Source organism: Anomalospiza imberbis, chromosome 39 (genome assembly GCF_031753505.1).
Source record: "Anomalospiza imberbis isolate Cuckoo-Finch-1a 21T00152 chromosome 39, ASM3175350v1, whole genome shotgun sequence".
Classification (NCBI taxonomy): Eukaryota; Metazoa; Chordata; class Aves; order Passeriformes; family Viduidae; genus Anomalospiza; species Anomalospiza imberbis.
The window spans coordinates 49674-69791 of NC_089719.1; the positions used below are offsets into that span (position 1 = coordinate 49674).

General features: G+C 51.5%; 1 protein-coding gene across 1 annotated transcript; it reads left to right on the forward strand.

Annotated features, from left to right (window-relative positions):
• Window positions 1-14985: 14985 nt before the first annotated feature.
• On the forward strand, window positions 14986-15967 carry LOC137464243 (zinc finger protein 239-like). The gene is made up of 2 exons (XM_068175540.1): window positions 14986-15122; window positions 15290-15967. Exons 1-2 carry the CDS (start codon window positions 15006-15008, stop codon window positions 15908-15910), a joined length of 738 nt encoding a protein of 245 aa, XP_068031641.1. The 5' UTR covers window positions 14986-15005; the 3' UTR covers window positions 15911-15967.
• Window positions 15968-20118: the final 4151 nt, after the last annotated feature.

Sequence of the window (20118 nt, forward strand, 5' to 3'; positions counted from 1 at the left end):
TTTTGCAAATCTCTCTTATTATTTGCTGTGCAAAAGCTTTCCAATTAGCAGCTGTGGCTCCTGCCCCTTGCCCTGCATGCTGATATGTGACAGGGGCGAGTGAGAAATCGGGACCCTGCCTTGGCTCTGCAGTTCCCTGCTGCTTTTCCCTTGAACGGGAAGCATTGGGATCACTGGTGTGGCTACAGGGGCGAGCAGTGGGCGAGCCCCCACCGTGGGAACCCGGGCAGGGGGCGGGGCCACCGTGGGAACAGGGGGCGGGGCCACCGTGGGAAAAGGGGGCGGGGTCACCGTGGGAACAGGGGGCGGGGCCACTGTGGGAACAGGGGGCAGGGATAGGGGCGGCAGGGGGTGGGGCCACACGGTGACGTCACGTCGGCAGACGCCCCCTGGGGGGAGGGGCGGAGCTGAGGGAGTGCCAGGTAAGGTGGGGGGAGGGAAGGTGTCACGAGGATCAGGGTGGGTGAGGGGAAAGAAAGAATTTTTGGGATGCTGAGGGGAATCATGGGAAGAAGGAGACCAGGTAGGGCGTGGTGCCACATGGCATCCTCCATTTTCTTGGCTCTCTGGGGACTGGGAGCCATTTGGGTGGTCACTGCTCTCCAAAAAACCAACACGTGCTCGGGGTTTCTGGGCTGGGGAGACAGGGTGGGGAGAATTCCACGCAGTCTGGCCAGGACTTTGTGGACAGAGGGACTCGGGCATTTTAAGATGCTCAGGGAGCCGGCTTCCCTGGGCGTGAGCAGAGTCTGCTCTCCTTAAAATACCGAGTTTTGGGGAAGAGGGTTCAGAACTGGGGTGGGGAGAAATAGGAAGAGCAGAGGTACATTCCTTGTTAGTTGGCTTTTCCTTCACTTCCCTTTGCTTGAGTAAAGCTGATCGAACTTGCAAACTCCAAAACACAAATTCAGCTGAAGACGTGTCCCCAGACCTTCCCAAGGTTATCAATTTGTGACCCACTGTGTCCCAAAAGTGGGTATTGTGGACTTGTTCAGGAGAAACTTGCGGGAAGCGTAGAAAAAGCCACCTTATAAACTGTTTTAATTTTCCCTTAGAAAACTATACATCTCCGCTAACTAGCATTCCTATAATCTGATAATATACGCCTTTCTGTGCTGTGCTTAGCTTAGCCCCCATTGTAGATGTAAAAGGCACAGCCCAACCTCACACCGACCAAAAACAAACCTGAATTCGGTACCGATTTCCAAACACCGCGGTTAAGAAGCGAAAACACGCAGCTTTTAGCCCTGCCCAGCGCAGCAGCCTGTGCGGCTTTTAAAACTGCCGCCGGCAGCAGCAGGGATCCTCCGCGCCATACGGAGGAGCCGCGGCTCAGCGCCGCCCACGCCCAGCGAGAAAGCCCGAGCCATGGTTCTGCCCCCGCTGCCCGCGCCCTTCCGCCGCTCCCGGGAGCCGCCGCCGCCGCCCGCTGTGCCGCAGGAGAATCCGAACGCCTCGCACTGCGCTGAGGGGGCGGGCAGAGCCCCCCGCTCCCCCTGAGCCAACGGCGCTGCCACTGCCACGCGGGTTTTAAAACGGCAGAGCCGCGCCGTCCGGGGCTATCGCTCCCGACCCCACGGGGCTGCGCAGCCTTGCCGTGCTCGAAATAAGAGCGAAAAAGAACAAGTCCCTCGTCAGGGACTGTTTCTGAGCTCCCCACCCCGCTATGGAGCGGGGATACTCACCCAAATCGGTGTCCTGGTCCGGCGGAGTCTTCTCTTCACCTGAATAGGACTCCTCGGGCAGGAGGAGCTGCCCTATTCTTCCTCTGAGAAGGTCTGGCTCACCAAAAAGGAGGTGCGCTTCCCAGAGGTGCAGGACATCCACAAGTATTCTGTGGATAAAGCCCAAAGTCTCTCCTGGAGAGCTATGTCCTAAAAGATCTGCCAGTGGACGCCAAGCTGCCTTAAAGCCTCTCCGTGGTCTTGTGAGGCTCTGAGAGCTCTGGAGTGTCCCATCGGTGCGGCAGGGTCGGGCCAGCCTCCACATCAGGTTGCCAAAATATTGGTGTTGCCGATATCGAGGACAGGATGTGCCTTGGCTTGTCTGGCCCTGCTGCTGAACCAAATAGCAGCCACTGTGGTGTTTCACCCCGGAGACACTTTTGCCTGGCTGGATGTTGCAGCTGGGAGCATGGAGACAAGTCCAGACATGCCAGAGCTCCGGTGGCAGTGGGATGGAGTGAGTGGAAGCACACTGGGGGCAACTGGGATTTACTGGGAGAGACCAAGAGTGACTGGGATCACAGAAGAATCATAAAGGAAGTTACTGGAATAATACTGAGAGTATCTGGGAGTGACTGGAATCATACTGGGAGTGACTGGAATCATACTGGGAGTGACTGGAATCATACTGGGTGACTTGGAGTGACTGGGACCATACTGGAGGCAAATGGTAGCATGAGAGTGACTGGGTTCATACTGGTGTGAAAAATGCAGAATGTATGGCTCTACGCAGATATTTACGATATGTATTATGCTAGGTTGGAAAGTTATGCTGTAGTAACATTTTAATAATATAGTAAATGTAGTTTTGTAATTGAAATTAAGTTTCAGTAGTTAAAATAGAAAATATGTGTGTGTGGTATTCGTTTTGCTCAAGAGAAGAAGAAGATAATCAAGGAATTCTTCACACAGAGATAACAATTACAAAAACCCCTAAATCTTCCAGAGGAGAGGAATTTATGGCTTTCCTTATCAACAAAAAACCGAACTTCTCCAAACTCGACTTAGACTTCAAGGCGCCTGGGATTAACAGGAATTCCTCAACAAGTACCGGACGAACTTCTTGTTTTAAATAAATATATGCATATTCATGAAGTGATTTGTGTATGCAACAGGTTACCCCTCTTAAGGAGGGAATTCTTTTTATCGGGGTCCTTCTCCTGGCTCACTTTTGTCCAGAGAGAGGTACCCAGCCCGGGCTGTAACTTTTTTGCTGTTATTGTCTCTTTAATTGTCCTAACTCTAATTGTTTAATCTTTATTACTATACTTGTATTATTTTTTTTCCCATTTTATTTTTAGTAAACTTTTATAAATTTTTAAAACGAGTGATTGGCGTTTATAACAAATGGTAGCAGAGGATGGTTCCTAATACCTCGCTGTGGGTGCTGTAGGAGAATTAGAGTGAGAAGGCGCGTCCTGCCCTGATTAGGCAGTCTCGCTCTGTTCCCCTAGTGTGACCACAGACCGCAGGTTACGATCCGATGGACAAAAAGAGACAATAAAGCAAAGAAAAGGGAAAGAATTCCTAAACCGCGGTAATTAGCCCCTAAGACCAAAGTGTACACGAAGAACAAAGACCCAAGGACAAGGGATAGGTAAGTATTTGTTGGGATGGGGTGGATAAGGGGGGGTGAATGTGTGTGAATGAGAGGCGGGCTGGTTACCCCAGACCTGCTAAGTGAGAGCGGTAGTCTCCTACGCTGCGTTTCCGTCTTTTTCGCGAGAAAAGCGGCCAGTACAGAGACGAAGCGAATGATAAAAGAGTGAGAGAATCCCCCCAGAGAGATTGAATTGAATGGGCTGGGTTGAGGGATTAATATTCAAGAGCACCCAGGGTTGCTGCTGGGTTGAGATATTAATCCTCAAGAGCACCCAGGGTTGAATAAAAGTCTGCTGGGTTGAGGGATTAATATTCAAGAGCACCCAGGGTTGCTGCTGGGTTGAGATATTAATTTTCGAGAGCACCCAGGACTGAGTAAAATTTTGCCGGAGTGAGGGTACACCCGAGAGAATCTGGGGTTGGTAACAATGCAGCCGGATTGAGGGGTATCCAAGAACACCGGGACTGGCCAGGGACACCTAAAAGTGTAATAGGTGTGTTGAAAAATAAAAGGTACCTTGTTGTTGTGGTTGTTTTGTTGTGTGTGTGAGTAAGTGAAAAATAAACTTGAGCAAATGGGGACAAATGAAAGTATACGTAATGCAGATTGTTTATTTTAAGCTTTGTTGTAGTTCCTTGGAGGAAAGTGTGTTGTGTTGAGGGGTGGTGAGAGAAAAAGGAGGGTTTTTTTTTTGAGAGTGTAGTCGAGGGAAAAGTGGTATTTGGGTAGGGGGAGGAAGGTGGAACAGAGGAGGGGGTGAGTAGATAAAATCTTGAAAAATGGGACAGAAATCCAGTAAGAAATTATCAACAGAGATACCCCAAGATAAGTCCCCTGGGAGTTATGTTAGCCAACTGGGGAAAAAACCCTTGTACAAGAAATAAAGACAAAGTCAAGATGATACAATTTTGTATGCTTGAATGGCCAACAAAGGAAATAAGATCTGACCACGTTTATTGGCCTAGATATGGTTCTTTTGAGAAATGGATTTGTCAGGCTTTAAATGTATTTGTAAACTCAAAGGAACCGTTTAATTCAGAAGAAAGAGAATATGCCACGTGTTGGACAGGGGATTTTAGGAAAGTAAAAATCTTTAAGGTATCAGAAATCCCCGAAACAAAACAAGAAAGGAAAAAAAAAAAAAAAAAGGGAAAAGAAAAAGAATGGGATCCTTTAGAAATGTTACCTCCTCCCTTCCCATTCGCGCCTGCACCGCCTGCGGCCCCAGCACCGGTTTCGGGTCCCAGCGAGCCGCTCCCCTCAGCTCCGCCGGCCCCGGTGCCGGTGCCTGTCCCGGTGCCTGCGCCCACCCCGGGTTCCGGCTCGCCGCGTGTTCCTGCCCCGGTTCCCGTGCCCGCGGCGGCGGCTCTGCAGGCTCCCGCCCCGCTGCCCGCAGCAACCCCCCTGGTCCCTGTTTCGCCGCCTGCCGCTTCGGTACCGGCCCCCGCCTCGCTGCTCGCGGCTGCCCGACCGGCCCCCTCCCCATCCTGCCCGGTTTGTCCGCGGCTGGTCCGCTGGCCGCGCCCGGCGGGCTCCCGTTAGTCCCGGCTGTCCCGTCTCTGGCCGCTTCTCCCGCAGCGGTTTTCTCGGCCCCATCCCCCGCGGCTTTGCCCGTTCCGGCTACACTGGGCGCTGCCGCCGCTGCCCTGCCTCTGCTGGGAGCGGCCGGCTCAGCCGCCGTGAACCACGTGGAGGCTGACCGCACTCCCATCCGCTGTCCCCCGGACATGCTGCCCCCTTCAGCAGCAAACCCCGCCCGTGCTCCGCCTCTGGAGGACCTGGCCTCTATGGTATGTCCTCCTCACACCGCCCTTCCTGCCCGGAGCTCCGTTCCCTTGGAAACCGCAGCTCCGGCTCCAAGGAACTCCCTGTCCCTAGAAGATGCTCCTTATAAAAATACTAGAGGTGCAGTTAAGAGGCAGCTTTCTCCTGGTTTTTCCTCACCACACGAAAATAAAGCTGCAGAAAAACATTGGAATAAAGAAATTGGTCTATTTCCACTAAGAGAGGTCCCGATAGGAGGGGGTGGGATTGGATTTGTGAATGCTCCTCTGACTTCTTCCGAAGTCAGAAATTTTAAAAAGGAAATCAAAGGGATTTTAGAGGATCCCATCGGCACAGCTGAACAACTTGACCAATTTTTAGGTCCAAACGTTTATACCTGAGAAGAAAGAGGATTGCTTAATTCAAGAGGAAAAGGATTAGTACATGAGGGGCTCATTTTAGAGGTTTTAGAAGCATTAAGATTACCAGAAGAAATAGCTGTAGTACATATTAAAAGTCACCAAAAGGGAGTGACTCCAGAAGTAAGAGGAAATAATTTGGCAGACCAAGAAGCTAAGGATGCAGCAGAAAATGGAACTGAAAGAGTTATGCTAATATTAACTCCAAATGAGGAGAAATTGGAAATTCCAAAATTTAGTGAAGCAGAGGAAAAAGAATTAAAAAAATAGGAGGTTTACAAGATGAATCAGGGAAATGGAAACTTCCTGATGGAAGACAATTACTTAATAAAATACTTACTAGAAGGATATTAGAAGACATGCATCAAAAAAACTCACTGGGGTACTCAGGCTCTGTGTGATCACTTTCTAAGGAACTATGGGTATATTGGGATTTTTGGGATAGCAAAGAAGGTTACTGAAAAATGTATAACTTGCCAAAGGATAAATAAAAAGGTAATGAGAAAAACCACATTGGGAGGTCGGGAATTAGCTCTTAGACCATTTTAAAGTATCCAAGTAGAATTTACTGAACTCCCTCAAGTTCAAAGATGGAAGTATTTATTAGTAATAACAGACCATCTAACTCATTGGGTGGAAGCGGTTCCCACTGCCAAGGCCACAGCCAACGTGGTAAGTAAAAACCCTTTTGGAACAGATTATTCCAAGATATGGAATAGTTAATAGGATAGACTCAGACAGAGGAACACATTTTACGTCAAAAGTGTTACAACAATTAATTCAGACCTTGGGGATAAAATGGGAATTACACACCCCATGGCATTCACAGAGTTCTGGCCGAGTAGAGAGAATGAACCAAACTTTAAAAAGAACTTTAACTAAATTAATAGTTGAAACCCGAATGTCATGGGTACAATGACTACCTTTAGCCTTACTGAGGATTCAAACACAACCCAGGTCAGACCTGGGAGTGTCACCTTATGAAATGATGTTTGGATTACCTTTTTTGACTACTCTACATGAAAATGCTACCCATGAGGTAGGGGAAGAAAATGTTAAAAAAATATGTGACCACCATTACAAAAACTCTTAAAAATTAGAAGTTAAAAGGAATAATCCCCCAAACCACACCTTTAGACTTTAAAATCCCTAATATTCACCCAGGAGAATGGGTGTTGGTAAAAACATGGAAAGAACAATCTTTAACTCCACAATGGGAAGGTCCTTTTCAGGTATTGCTGACGACCAAGGCTGCGATGCAGACCAGAGAACGAAGGTGGATCCACGCCAGCAGAATCAAAGGACCTGTGGAAGAACCTAAGGAGTGGACAATAACATCTGAACCGGGTGATATAAAATTGACTCTTAAACGGGGAATGGGTGGTAATGAACTGGGAAGACCTGAATGATCCAAGAAATATACACAGGATCACACCTAACTGGGAAGTAAGACCGAGTTACATCAGTAGTTTCAAATACTGCCTGGACAAACTTTGAGGTGCCTCTGGTACCCTCCTTGGGAAGGAATACTGCCACCACAGACAGGAGGATCAGGACTGTTTCGGAAAAAAAAAAAAAAAAAAAAAAAAAAACTCCTGTATTTTGGCCTTAGCCTGTGATTTATACAAAGAGGAGGGCGGATTACAACCTCAATCAGTGCCACGTAATATACCCTGTTTGATTCACCCAAATACTGGGCATGTTAGTTGAGTTAAATGTAAATGTTTGAATTGTGGGAATAATTGGTATTGTAGTTCACACAAGCGACGCCCCCATTGCAAGAAGTGTCGAGTGTCAACTAAATCCCCTATCCAAGCAGAGCTCGAAACAACTGAAATAATAACTTTATTTTGTGGATGGGAATTATTAGTGCCTGTTGAATGGGAAATAGCTGAGAAACAGTGGGAAACCACCGTTAAGGAGTGTCAAAAACGATTTGCCTGGAAATTAGCTAAGAGAAAGTGACAAAAGAAGAGAGGGCAAGACCAGATTGGCCTCTATAATCGCCACCAAGAAGATCACATACACCTGCTGTGGGTTGCAACCCCATAGGCATGGGAGGTGGGAGTATAAGCCATACTGGACCTCTCCTTTTTCTGTCACTCATTTTCTGTCTTTTCCCTTTTGGGATATTGACAAAGCCATGCTACAGGTGTTACCAGAAGCTGTATATAGAAAGACACCGAGGCTCCTTTTTTTTATCTCGCACACTCATGTCAACAGTCACTGTTATAACCCATCCAGATTAGGAAACTGCATGCACAGTGGACAAAAGTACTGGATTACTGAGAATTTAGGAATAAGTGGTAACAGGGCGAGAAGTGAATGCCCAAAAGGGGAGAAGTGGATTTGTTTCACATACGCTATTGGGAATTAAGCACAGGATCTGGTAAAAGAGCAACTGATAAACAAAAAAGCTAAGCCAGCACCACCACCTAAACCTGTACCAATCTCACTTGACAATTTGTATACCAATGCTGAATACTAGCTGGTGGGATAACGTGTTGGAAATAGAATGGTGGAAAAAGCTAGGCTTCTTCCTGTTATGCGCTACAGCTGGTCTAATATTTCTTCCTTGTTTGATCCCCTGTTTCATTCGACTCATCACCAGTGTAGTTCAAGGCATGCAATTAGTGACCATGGATCAAAAATTGGATACAACAAAAACGGTGCAAAAGATTATGGTATTAAAGAAACAAAATAATATAGAAGACCCCTTTCAAGAGTCTAGATTGATTTATGAAGAAAATGAACGAAAAGTGAAGACTAGAAAGCAGTAAATATTGCTCGAGCCAAAATAATTATAAAAAGAAAGAGGAAGGATTGTGAAAAATGCAGAATGTATGGCTCTACGCAGATATTTACGATATGTATTATGCTAGGTTGGAAAGTTATGCTGTAGTAACATTTTATTAATATAGTAAATGTAGTTTTGTAATTGAAATTAAGCTTCAGTAGTTAAAATAGAAAATATGTGTGTGTGGTATTCGTTTTGCTCAAGAGAAGAAGAAGATAATCAAGAAATTCTTCACACAGAGATAACAATTACAAAAACCCCTAAATCTTCCAGAGGAGAGGAATTTATGGCTTTCCTTATCAACAAAAAACCGAACTTCTCCAAACTCGACTTAGACTTCAAGGCGCCTGGGATTAACAGGAATTCCTCAACAAGTACCGGACGAACTTCTTGTTTTAAATAAATATATGCATATTCATGAAGTGATTTGTGTATGCAACAGGTTACCCCTCTTAAGGAGTGAATTCTTTTTATCGGGGTCCTTCTCCTGGCTCACTTTTGTCCAGAGAGAGGTACCCAGCCCGGGCTGTAACTTTTTTGCTGTTATTGTCTCTTTAATTGTCCTAACTCTAATTGTTTAATCTTTATTACTATACTTGTATTATTTTTTTCCATTTTATTTTTAGTAAACTTTTATAAATTTTTAAAACGAGTGATTGGCGTTTATAACAGCCAAGGCCAAAGGAGGCGCCCTGGGTGCCCTGCTCCCCTCGGGCTGAGGTGCTGAGAGCTCTGCAGCCCCTGCTGCCATCCCATCTGCCCAGGCCAGCACAAGAGCCCGGCCTTGGGGCCCTTCAGAGCTGCTCCTGCTCCAGGCCCAGGGCCCATCCCAGAGCTGGGGCAGCCACAAAGCTGTGCCCATTGCTGGTCATCGCTGCTCTGATGGGGATGGATCCTCAGCCACTTGGAGGCTGCTGATGAATTTTACTACTCCAGAGGTCTCTTCTCTCTTGAGCTCTTCAGTTCAGGAATTCAGTGATTTGTTTAAAACTCCCAAACAAAAAATGCCGCTGGGAATTATGGTAGCTTTCAATTCTTCTGTGGTTAATTAGACAGATTTCAGAAGTGTATTCAAAGTGAATAGACTGTATCGAAATAGTTTGTCCAGTTTCCTTTTCCTGTTTAGAGATGGATATCAGCAATGTCCAATTGATATTGACCCCCAGCACCTCCTAATGCAGTCTGAATAGATGTGAAAATCAAGACCCTTCATGGCTGACAATCAATAACACTCTGTCCCTACCCCCTCCCCACCATTTCCCTCATCCAACCCCTGGCACTCAGAGCAGCTGAGGAATGGAGTCACACCCAGGGGTGTCCCCAGGGCTCAGGATTGGGGCCAGGTCAGTGAAATCTCTTGATTGCGGATCTGGATGAGGCCATCGAGGGCACCCTCAGTCAGTTCCCAGGTGAGCCCAAGCTGGGTGGGAGTGTGGCTGTGCAGGAGGGCAGGAAGCTCTGCAGAGGGATCTGGACAGGCTGGAGCCATGGGCCCAGGACAATTGGATGAGGTTCACCAAGGCCAAGGGCCGGGTCCTGCCCTGGGCTCACAACCACCCCAAATCCCTGGCCGTGCCCTGCCCCTGATCCCCACAGCCTGTCCTGTTTCCTTCATCCCTGCATTGCCAGGGACTTTCTGGGACAAGGGAGCTCTGCTCTGGGGATGGATGGAGGTCCAAGTGCAGCCACTGGAGTGGGAACCACAACTCATCAGGTTTGTGACCTTTGGGGGTCAGGAGCTGGTGAGAGTCAGAGGCACAGAAAGTTTCTCTTCATGGCCAACAGACCACAGTTGAACAGGACACAATTTAATAACAATCACACTCTTCCCTGAGCAATGTGCAACATCCCAGCAGTGTCTGATAAGTCCACCATTCACAAGTGATTTCCGTATTAAAATTGATTTTATACAAATGTGGTCTTGTGATAGATATAAACACAAATAATTTCTTGTATCAGGATGCTCGTCCTGGAGTGTGGGTAAAACAGCTCAAACATTTCCTGATTTGCAAAGGTGTCAGTGGTGGATGGAGAAGGGAGGTCAGGCTGCTTTTGGTGTTGAGGAAATGCTGAAACCAGCCTGACTCATTTCATCTCCTCCTGGCCTGGCTGATCTCCCCTCTTTCCCCTTCCACCCATTGCCTTTTGTCTCCCACCAGGCCCCTGGTGAAGATCCTGGCTCTGTGTTCTCCATCCCCCTCCTCGCTGGCACTGTCAGGCTGGGATGAGGAGCCCCTCAGCCTTCCCTGCTCCGGGCTGGACAAGCCCAGCTCCCTCAGCCTCTGCTCACAGTCCAAGGGCTCCAGCCCCACCTTGGAGGCCCTTCCCTAACCCTGCTCCAGCTGCCAGACATCTTTCCTGCCCTGGGGAACCCAAACCAGGCCACAGGGACCTGGATACTCCACATCCTTGATGTCCTGGTCACACAGCCCTGGCCCCTTTTCCCCATGTCAGGCTCTGGGGTGGATCCTGTGGAACATCCTTTGGTGGGGGCTGTGGCTCCAGGTGGACCGGGGGGATACCGGGGGACAGGGACCCCGCTGGGCATGAACAGCATTGGACTTGTTGAGAGAAACTGTGAGGGGGAGCATGGGCAGAGTGACCAACCCAGTGACCTCACACAGCCCTCCTGGAATGTCACACAGCCCCTCTGTGATGTCACAGCCTGCACTGACATGTCACAGCCCATTCTCTGATGTCACAGCCAAATCTGTGATGTCATAGTCCCAAAAATCCCCTCTTCCCTGAGGAAAGGTGAAGCCCAGCTGCCCTTTCCTTCTGCTGCCTCCTCCTCTCCTCAGCGAAGATGTCAAACTCCCCAGGAGCAGGAAAGTCCCCATTCCCTGTTTCCTTGTGGCTGCAGCCTGGAACATCCACTCAGAACAAAGAACTTTCTGACAGCCCTGCTGAATGACACCAGGAGGAAGTTTTGAGAAATGAAGGAAATTGTATTTTGATAGGAAATAAAGTTTAAAAATTATTTCTTTCTGTCCCATTCATTTCAGTCCATTGCAGTTCTGTTTTTCAGAGTGCCACCTTCTCAGCTGATTGTGTTTGTGTCCTCCTCTCTCTCCTGCCTCTCTTTGCCTGCTCTGTTTCTCTCTCCGTGTCTCCCTTGAGCCAGGGCAGCTGCCACCAAAGACCCTGCCCTGATTTAATTCCCAGTGCAGGTGCTACAACAACCATGGGTGAAGGTAGGAAGGCTGGCAGTGAAATGTCACTGTAGGATCTTGCTGCACTTGGCTTTTGGCCCCTTCTTAAGAGCTTTGCCTTCAAGGGCAGGAACATCTTTTCCTGGCTGGAAACTGGAATTCCAGCCCCTGGGAGTGTGTGCCACGGATCCCAGAGGGGCATTCCCGAGGCTCCCAGGGTGCTGCTCCTGCCCTGCCTCCCAAGGAGCTGTGCAGGGCCAGGGGACAAGGTGCAGCAGCTCCGTGGGCTCCTGCAGCACGCAGCAAAGGTGGCTGTGCTGGACATTTCCCAGCACATTCCCGGCTGTAGGCAGAGGGAGGGAGGAAAGGAAAGCGAGTCCCCGACAGAATCTCGGAACGATTGGGGTGGGAACGGACCCTGCCCGCGGGTTACGATCCCGTGAGGGAGAGACGGCTCTGCCCCAGTGAAGGTGCAAATGAGAGCATGGGAGCGCAACGTGCGGATTCGACTGAACATGGATTGGACGGAACAAGAAATGGGAAGGAGAAAGGGAGAGACAGAAATAGTAAAGAGATCTCAGAGAGAGAGAAAGCAATCGGGAAAAGGTCTCAGAGAGACAGAAAGAAACAGGGAAAGGCTCCGGCCCGGACTCCGCAGCTCCCCGGGACACCCGCGGGGCGCAGCGCCTTTCACAATTCCAGCCAATCCGAGAAGGCGCTGGACAATTTCCAGCCAACCAGCGCTTTCCTCGCCGATGACTCACCGGTTGCCGGGCGGACCCGCAGAGCCCCGCGGCCCCGGGAGCGGAATTTCGGGCTCGGGCCGGGGGGACGGATCCGCACCGGGGGGGTCCCCGAGCCCCCTGCCCACCCCTGGGGCCGATCGGGGGCTGCCCCCACGCAGCAGCCGGTGCTGCGGCGGCCCGGGACAGAGGGGTGGGAAAGGGAGCTCCGGGCTGGGAGCGGAGGGGATGCGGGAGGAAGAGGAGGGACAGGAGGAGGAGGATCCCGCCGCTCGCAGCGCTCGCACGCTGGGTCTGCAGCACCCCCTGCCCCGGGAGCATCGCCCCCAGCCCCGAGCCGCAGGGGAGGGGGAGGCCGAGCTCGCCCCGCCTCTATCGAGGGGTCTCCGGGAGGATTTTTCTGGAGAGTGTTCGGAGCCGGCAGATTCCGGCCCCGGATCCCTCCGGGCGTCCCTAAGAGGAGCTTTTTCCGGGGGAGGGGAGCTGTGATCGCCCCTCGGGAGGGTCCAGGGGGGTCCAGGCGGGGCTGGCCCGGTACTGACAGGGCGGGACATTGGTTTTGGGGATCCCCGTGAGAGCCGGGCCTCCGGCGCGTGGGACCCCCGGGGCGGGGAGAGGGGAAGGGGCGATAGCGGAGCTGGGGGACCCCCGGCAGCCCGGAGATGAGGCGGGGACGGGACCCCCTGACCCTGACAGGGCCGTGTGCTGGGGTGACCTCGCGGTGCCCGTGCCCCCATTGGTCCGTGTAGCCCGAAATGAGTTCTGCACCTTTAAGGCTGGTTCTGAGAGCGAAGAGGGGCAGGAAGAAGCGCGCAGTTTGTTTCCAGGAGCTGCACTCGCTCCTCCACATTCCGGCTCCTGGACTGCTGTGATGCCTTAAGGAGCTGGAGCAGAGGCCAGACGGAGCCAAGAGGAATAAAGTGGATGTAATAAACGCCAATCACTTGTTTCAAAAATTTAGAAAAGTTTAATAAAAATAAAAATAAAATGGTTATAAAAATAATACAAGTGTAGTAATAAAGGTTAAACAATTAGAGTTAGGACAATTAATGAGACAATAACAGCAAAGAGTTACAGCCCGGGCTGCGTACCTCTTTCTGGACAAAAGTGAGCCAGGAAAAGGACCCCGTTAAAAGAAAATTTACTCTTTAAGAAGGGTAATCTGTTGCATATACAAAACACTTCATGAATATGCATATATTTTATTTAAAACAAGAAATCCATCTGGTACTTGTCAAGAAATTTTCTATAATCCCCAGGCCCCTTCCAGTCTAAGTCAGGCTTGAAGAAGTTCGTTTCTGCTGATAAGGAAAACCATAAATTCCTCTCCTCTGGAAAATTCATGGGTTTCTGTAATTGTTATCTCCATGTGAAGAATTTCTTGATTATCTTCTCCTTTTCTTGAGCTCATAAAAGAATACCTTACACACATAATTTCTATTTTAACTACTAAAGCTTAATTACAAAACTACATTTACTATATTATTAAAATGTTAATACAACATAACTTTCCAACCTAGCATAATACATATAGTAAATATCTGCGTAGAGTCATATAATATGCATTTTTCACAGTGGATATTTATTGAAGTGCCTTCAAAGGCCACACCCCGGCGGTGCCGGAGCCACAGTCGTGGCTCTGCCTGGATGGCTCCAAGATGGAAGCAAAAGAGGGCTTGTTCATGAGATCTCACATTTTTATAAGTTTTAGTCCATTTGCATACAGGATTTAACTGCCCAATTAATAGCTTCAAATTATGAAGTTTCATCCTCCTTGCTGGCTTGCTTTCCTGCCCTCCTCTTTTCCCGTTGTTTGTGCTTTGGGCCTGAAGTTTGAAGAGATTGTCCTTGACTCTCCAGCTAGAACAGGATTGTTTTGTCTTCACCACCCTGTGAAAAGATCACAGTAACACTTAATAGAAATCTAAAGCTGCACAGCAAAACAGAACAGAAAAACTTAAACCTAAGGTATCAGTTGTCTGCTAGCAGACAGGCAGCAGGACAGAGCTCTCCTTTGCTTTTAGTTAGTTTTTAGCTCGCTGGGGCAGGGAAGTTCCCTGGATGGTGGTTTTTCTTTTTCTTTGGAGCTGTTTAAACCTGCTCTGGACTGAGCACCAGAAGAGCACTGGCAGCTCGCACCTGTGGCCCACCGGGCCGGGCCTGGGCCACGGAGGGACTGATCAGAGACGGAGTGAGCCGAGCTGCAGCCCACAGAGGGACTTTCTGAGTTTGTCATCTCTTTTGGAGCGGCAACAGGTTGTATTGTTTACTATTGTTCATTTTCTGTGCTGGTGAATGCTTTGCCTGTTAAATAAACAGTTTTTTTCTACTTTTCTCCAAGGAAATCTTTTCTCGAACTGGTTGGGGGAGGGGTCGCTTGAATCTGCTTTCTCGAAAACCCCCTTTGGGCGTTTTCTCCCAAATTTGCCCTAAACCAGGACAGGGTGGTGGGGAGAGGGGAGAGCCCCAAGTGCCTGGACCGGGGGAAGCTGGAGAGGGGGACCCTCGTACCCCAAAACCCCCCAGCATCCCTAAGCAGGACCCTGGAGAAGGGGGATCCCCAGGACCCACGGGATCCCCTGCAGCCCTGAGACGGGGAACCACCAGAACCCCAGAGGGATCAGACTGCAAATGGGACACCCCTGCTTTTTTGGTTTTTTTTATTCACTCTTGATTTTTGGAGGTTTTTATGGACACCTGGAGACATCTGGAGATGGATTTGGGCAGGAGGAATCCCCAACACAAGGTGTTCACACCTTCTTTTTCCCCAAACCAGGATTTCCCATTCCCAAACTTTGGCTGGATGGAGGAGGAGGAGGCTGCAAGGAAGATGCCCTGGGACACTCAGGCAGGTGAGGAGGAAGTCAGTGCCCCTTTCCCCCTCTCTCCTGCTCCATCTCCCAGCCCAGCACGGCCCTGGCTGCAGGACAGCCCTGCTGCCGGTGCCGTCCTGCTGGGGACGCACTGGGGGGATCTCCTTGCCCTTCCCTGTGGCACGGAGGCAAATCCCATCCTCTCCTTGTCCTTCCTCCCCCAGAGCAGGAGCTGAGGATGGAGAGCAGGGAGGACAAATCCCCAGGACAGAACCTCGTGGAAGAGGCCGTTTTGAGCGGCTCCACGGCGCAGGAACCCAACGGGGAGGAAAAGCCCCAGAGATGCCACACGAGGAGGGGCTGTAAACGCAGATCGCTGGGATCTGAGGAGGAAAGACCCACCCTGGGGCAGGCAGGTGGACAGAGCTCCAGCCAGAGCTCAGAGCTGGTGGTCCATGAGCAGCCTCATGACAGGGAGAGGCCCTACGAGTGCTTGGAGTGTGGGAAGAGCTTCAGGAAGAGTTTCAACCTGATCTGCCACCACAGGATCCACACTGGGGAACGGCCCTACGAGTGCTTGGAATGTGGGAAGGGCTTCAGCCACAGGTCTGACCTGATTGTCCACCAGAGGTTCCACACTGGGGAGAGGCCCTACGAGTGTCCCCAGTGTGGGAAGAGGTTCCACACCAGCTCCCATCTCCTTGTGCATCAGCGGATTCACACCGAGGAGAGGCCGTTCCACTGCCCCCACTGCGGGATGGGCTTCAAGCACAACTCCACCCTCGTCACCCACCGGCGCATCCACACCGGGGAGAGGCCCTACGAGTGTCCCCAGTGTGGGAAGAGCTTCTCAGACCGCTCGTTCTTTACCCGACACCAGCGGAGGCACCGGTAAGGGACGTCCTGCGAGTGCCCCGAGTGCGGGAAGAGCTTTGTGCGCTGCTCCAGCTCCATCCCCACTGCAGGACCCACGCTGGGCAGAGCCCTGGTGACCCACATTTCCTCTGATACACAGAGGGAAGTGGCTGGTGTTCCTTTTATTTTGTCTCTAATTATCTTTTATCTTCCTCCCTTCAAAATACAGAAATATGGGGTAAAAATCAACAAATTCATCAAAGGCATCTGAAGCCTCACATTTTACTTGTGTTTTGGGGAATCTTGGATTCTGGGAGACATCTGGAAGGATATGGGAGAGGTTGGAGGAATTTGGTTTAGTGGTCTTTATTTCTTTGCACACCAAATGACAAGAAGTATTGATCTGTCACCACAAAACCAGTCAATACCACTGAAAACTACTGAATCCTACCCCAAAATTACTGGATTCCACCACTTCTCAGGGTGAAATTGGGTTGGAAGGGGATTGGGCAATGTGGGATGCAAATCAGGAGGGGTGAGATGGGCATTGGGTGGGGCAGGATGGGTGGGATGGGGTTTGGGCAGTGTGAAATGGGGGAAATCCAGCTTGGGAAGGGGATCTTGATGTCCAGCAGGGGTGGGATGGTTTGGGACTGGGGAGGCGGTCTGGAGTCTGGAATGAGACAGCCGAAGTTTGGGGATGATTAAGATAGGGGGAGCCCATTACTGAGTGAGTTTTTGAATAGTCTACATTCATGAAGAGATCCCGGGGTATCTCACATGCTTGAGGCAGTTTTGGGGCACTCCCCAACTCTTGGGGTGTTTCCTGAGAGCAGCTCCATGGAGCCCCATTGCCAGGGGTGGCTGTCACGGGCACGAGCTCAGAGCTGTGCCAGAGTCCATTGCCTCGGTGCTGGAGAGCAGAGAAATGATGAACGGCCCCAGACATCTCCAGCGTGTGTTTGTGGAGGCCTGCGAGTTTACTGGGGAGAGGGCAACAGCAATCCCCTGGAGAAATGCACCTTAGGCTCTGGGCATCCCTCACAGCTCAGGGTGAGGACAGAAGATTCCCCCAAGGTGCTCTACAGCACTATGTTAATTTGTCCCAGTTCTGTCCTCCCCATTGACCCCTTGGCCTTTCCTACCCCTTTTACCCTCATATGTTCATGTTCTAGCAAGTTCTCCCTTCCCTGTCTTCCCCTTGGTTTATGTCCCCGCCTATCCACCCTGGCATTCCCTATCAGTCCCTTTCCCTGTGCACCACCCCTAAACCCTCAGATCCCTGATGCTCTCCTCCACCCCCTCTTTCCCTGTATTTATACCCTAAACCCTCCTTTGTCTTTGTCTTTAACCCCTGGACCGCTGAGCGTCAGACCCTCACAAACCCTCGCTGGAGCTCCATGCCCGGACCCTCCCGTGTCTTCACTGCCGAGCTGCTCCGTGTGTGTGTGTGTGTGTGTGTGTGTGTGTGTGTGTGCTGGGGCTCTCGTGGCTCCTGCCCGTTAGCACAAAACACTCTCAGGGAAAGTTGTGCCCGCCACCACCCCAGACCACAACAGTGTCCCTTGGGACCAAGAGGCCATTGTGACACCGTGGGACCAAGGAGAGCATTGCTGCCCTGCCAGACCTCATGGAACCAAGGATCCATGGGGACACTGCCAGGCCCAAGGATCCAAGGACTTTGTGACACCAAGGGGTCCCATGGAAGCAAAGGGACATTGTGACAGTGGTAGTCCGCATGGAATCATGGAGACCATTGGGACACTCTGGGGCCTCATGGAACCGTGGTGACACCAAGTTGGCTGGGAGTGCTGATCTGCTGGAGGGTAGGAGGGCTCTGCACAGGGCCCAGGACAGGCTGGATCCAGGGCCCAAACCCAACAAGGTGAGGTTTAACAAGTCCAACTGCCAGGTCCTGCACTTTGGCCACAACAACCTCTGCAGCGCTACAGGCTGGGGACAGAGTGGCTGGACAGCAGCCAGGCAGAAAGGGACCTGCAGGGACTGATGGAAAGCAGGCTGGACATGAGCCAGCCGTGTGCCCAGGTAGCCAAGAAGGCCAATGGCTCCTGGCCTGGATCAGGAATGGTGTGGCCAGCAGGAGCAGGGCAGTGATTCTTCCCCTGTGCTCAGCACTGGTTGGGCAGCACCTCGAGTGCTGTGTCCATTTCTGAGCCCCCCAATTTTGGAAGGACATGGAGGGACTGGAGCGTGTCCAGAGAAGGGCAACAAGGCTGGTGAGGGGTCTGGAGCACAAGTCCTGTGAGGAGCGGCTGAGGGAGCTGGGGTTGTTTATCCTGGAGAAGGGGAGGCTCAGGGAGACAAGGCGGTGTCAGGGCACAGGTTGGACCTGATGATCTCCAAGGTCTTTTCCAGCCTTGCTGATTCTGTGATTCTCTGAAACCACCCTTGGAGCAGTTGCAGGAGGAGCCCTGGGCCTCCTCTTCAGAAGCTCCAGCAGCCCAGGTCCCTCAGCTCCTCCTCACAGCCCCAAAGCCCATCCTGTCAGTCCTGCAGAGCCTCTGCAGCCCCTCCTCACTGCCCAGAACAGGGAGCCCCACAGCCAGACACAGCAGCCCAGATGTGCCCCCCTGGCCTGGGGTGCCTCTGGCAAGGGAGCAGCACGAGGCACTGCAGGAGCCTGCAGACAATTCCTGCAGCACTTGTGGGATGATCCTGCTCCCCAAGGGACGTTCCCATGGTGCCAAGTCAGGAACTGGAATGGGGAGTGGGGCCAGAGAGGAAAGGGCAACCAGGGATGGGTTGTTTACAGGGGAGGGAACAGGGATGGGCAATGGGAAGAAATTTGTAGCAGGAAGAGCAAAGAAAGCAAAGGTGAAGCCAAGGAAATGCTCAGGGCAGTGTGGGGGTGGCTGCCAGGCAGCCCTGGCTCTGAGCAACAGCGTCTGCAGTGGGACAGGAAACTCCCAGCTGATGGGAACAAACTTTCTGGTGGACTGCAGAGGCCAGGACATAGCTGAGTGGTTTCCCTGGCGTCCCCCAGCCCTTCCTGGTCCCAGGGTCTGATGGCATTTGTGCTCCCTCAGGTTCATGTCCCCACAGCAGCAGCATGGGGGTGCTCCCGCCTGCTGTGTGCAATGCAAACAGGGGCTCCTGAGCTGGTGCTGCCGTGGCTGTGCCTGCAAGGATGCGGCACCTGTGTGAGCTGGGGGAGAGGCCAGGGCTGCAGAGGGGGAATGTTGTTGGCAGCTCCATGAGGATGCTCTGGGACGCTGCCCTGGGCTGTCCAGCGCACTGGGGATGGATCAGCCCCTGCTCTGCTGCTCCTTCCCGTCTCCCCCAGGGCCCTTGCAGAGCACCAGCCATGCTGTTTGCCCCCAGCCTGCCCACGGCCAGCCTGGGGCTGCTCACGGGGGTTTTCTGTGCTGAGCATTGGCCTGGCCGTGTTCTTGAGAGAGCCTGGGCAAGGAGCCTGGAGCCCCCAGGCCCTGGCCTGAGGCGTCAGCGCTGCCCCAGCAGTGCCCATGGGCTGTCCCTGCTGCAGCCCCAGCACTGCCACCCCCAGGACTGTGCCCGGTCCCGAGAGCACTCAGGCCCTGCAGCAACACCAGGGCCACCAGGGCAGCGGGGCAGGGCCACGGGAGCAGCACTGGCAACACCAAGTGCTGCTGCTGCTGGGCACAGCTGCTGTGCCAGCACTGATCTGCCCCAGCTCTGCACACAGACATTGCTGCTGCAGCTCCAGAGAAGGCAACAAAAGGGCATCTCTGCAGAAAACTTTGCTGGGACATCCTTGAGTTCCTTTAAAGTCCCCGAGATCACAACCCCTCATTGAACAAATGTCTGTAGCCATAGGGAAGGTAGAGAGAAATAAAATGAGAAATGGCAAAACCAGTGACATTTATTTGTGGACAATATTTAAAAACAAAACAAAGAAAAAGAACCTCCAAAACAAAACCAGCAAGAAGTATCAAAGATTACTTTTATTACAATTATTTGCAGAAATTGGCCAGCAGTTTAATGTTCCTGAAAGCATCCAGTCATCAGTGTCCACACTGCAGCCTTGAGCTCCTGGTTCCTCAGGCTGTAGATGAGGGGGTTCAGGGCTGGAGGCACCACCGAGTAGAGAACTGACACTGACTGATCCAGGGATAGGGAGGACATGGAGGGGGGCTTCAGGTAGGAAAATGCCCCAGTGCTGACAAACAGGGAGACCACGGCCAGGTGAGGGAGGCAGGTGGAAAAGGCTTTGTGCCGTCCCTGCTCAGAGGGGATCCTCAGCACGGC

Bases quoted from the DNA above. Each gene is read 5' to 3' on its own strand.
- LOC137464243 (XM_068175540.1), top strand. From the start codon at position 15,006: ATGGAGGAGGAGGAGGCTGCAAGGAAGATGCCCTGGGACACTCAGGCA. The intron at 15,123-15,289 runs CTGCAGGACAGC...CCAGGACAGAAC, and splicing joins CCAGCCCAGCACGGCCCTGG to CTCGTGGAAGAGGCCGTTTT.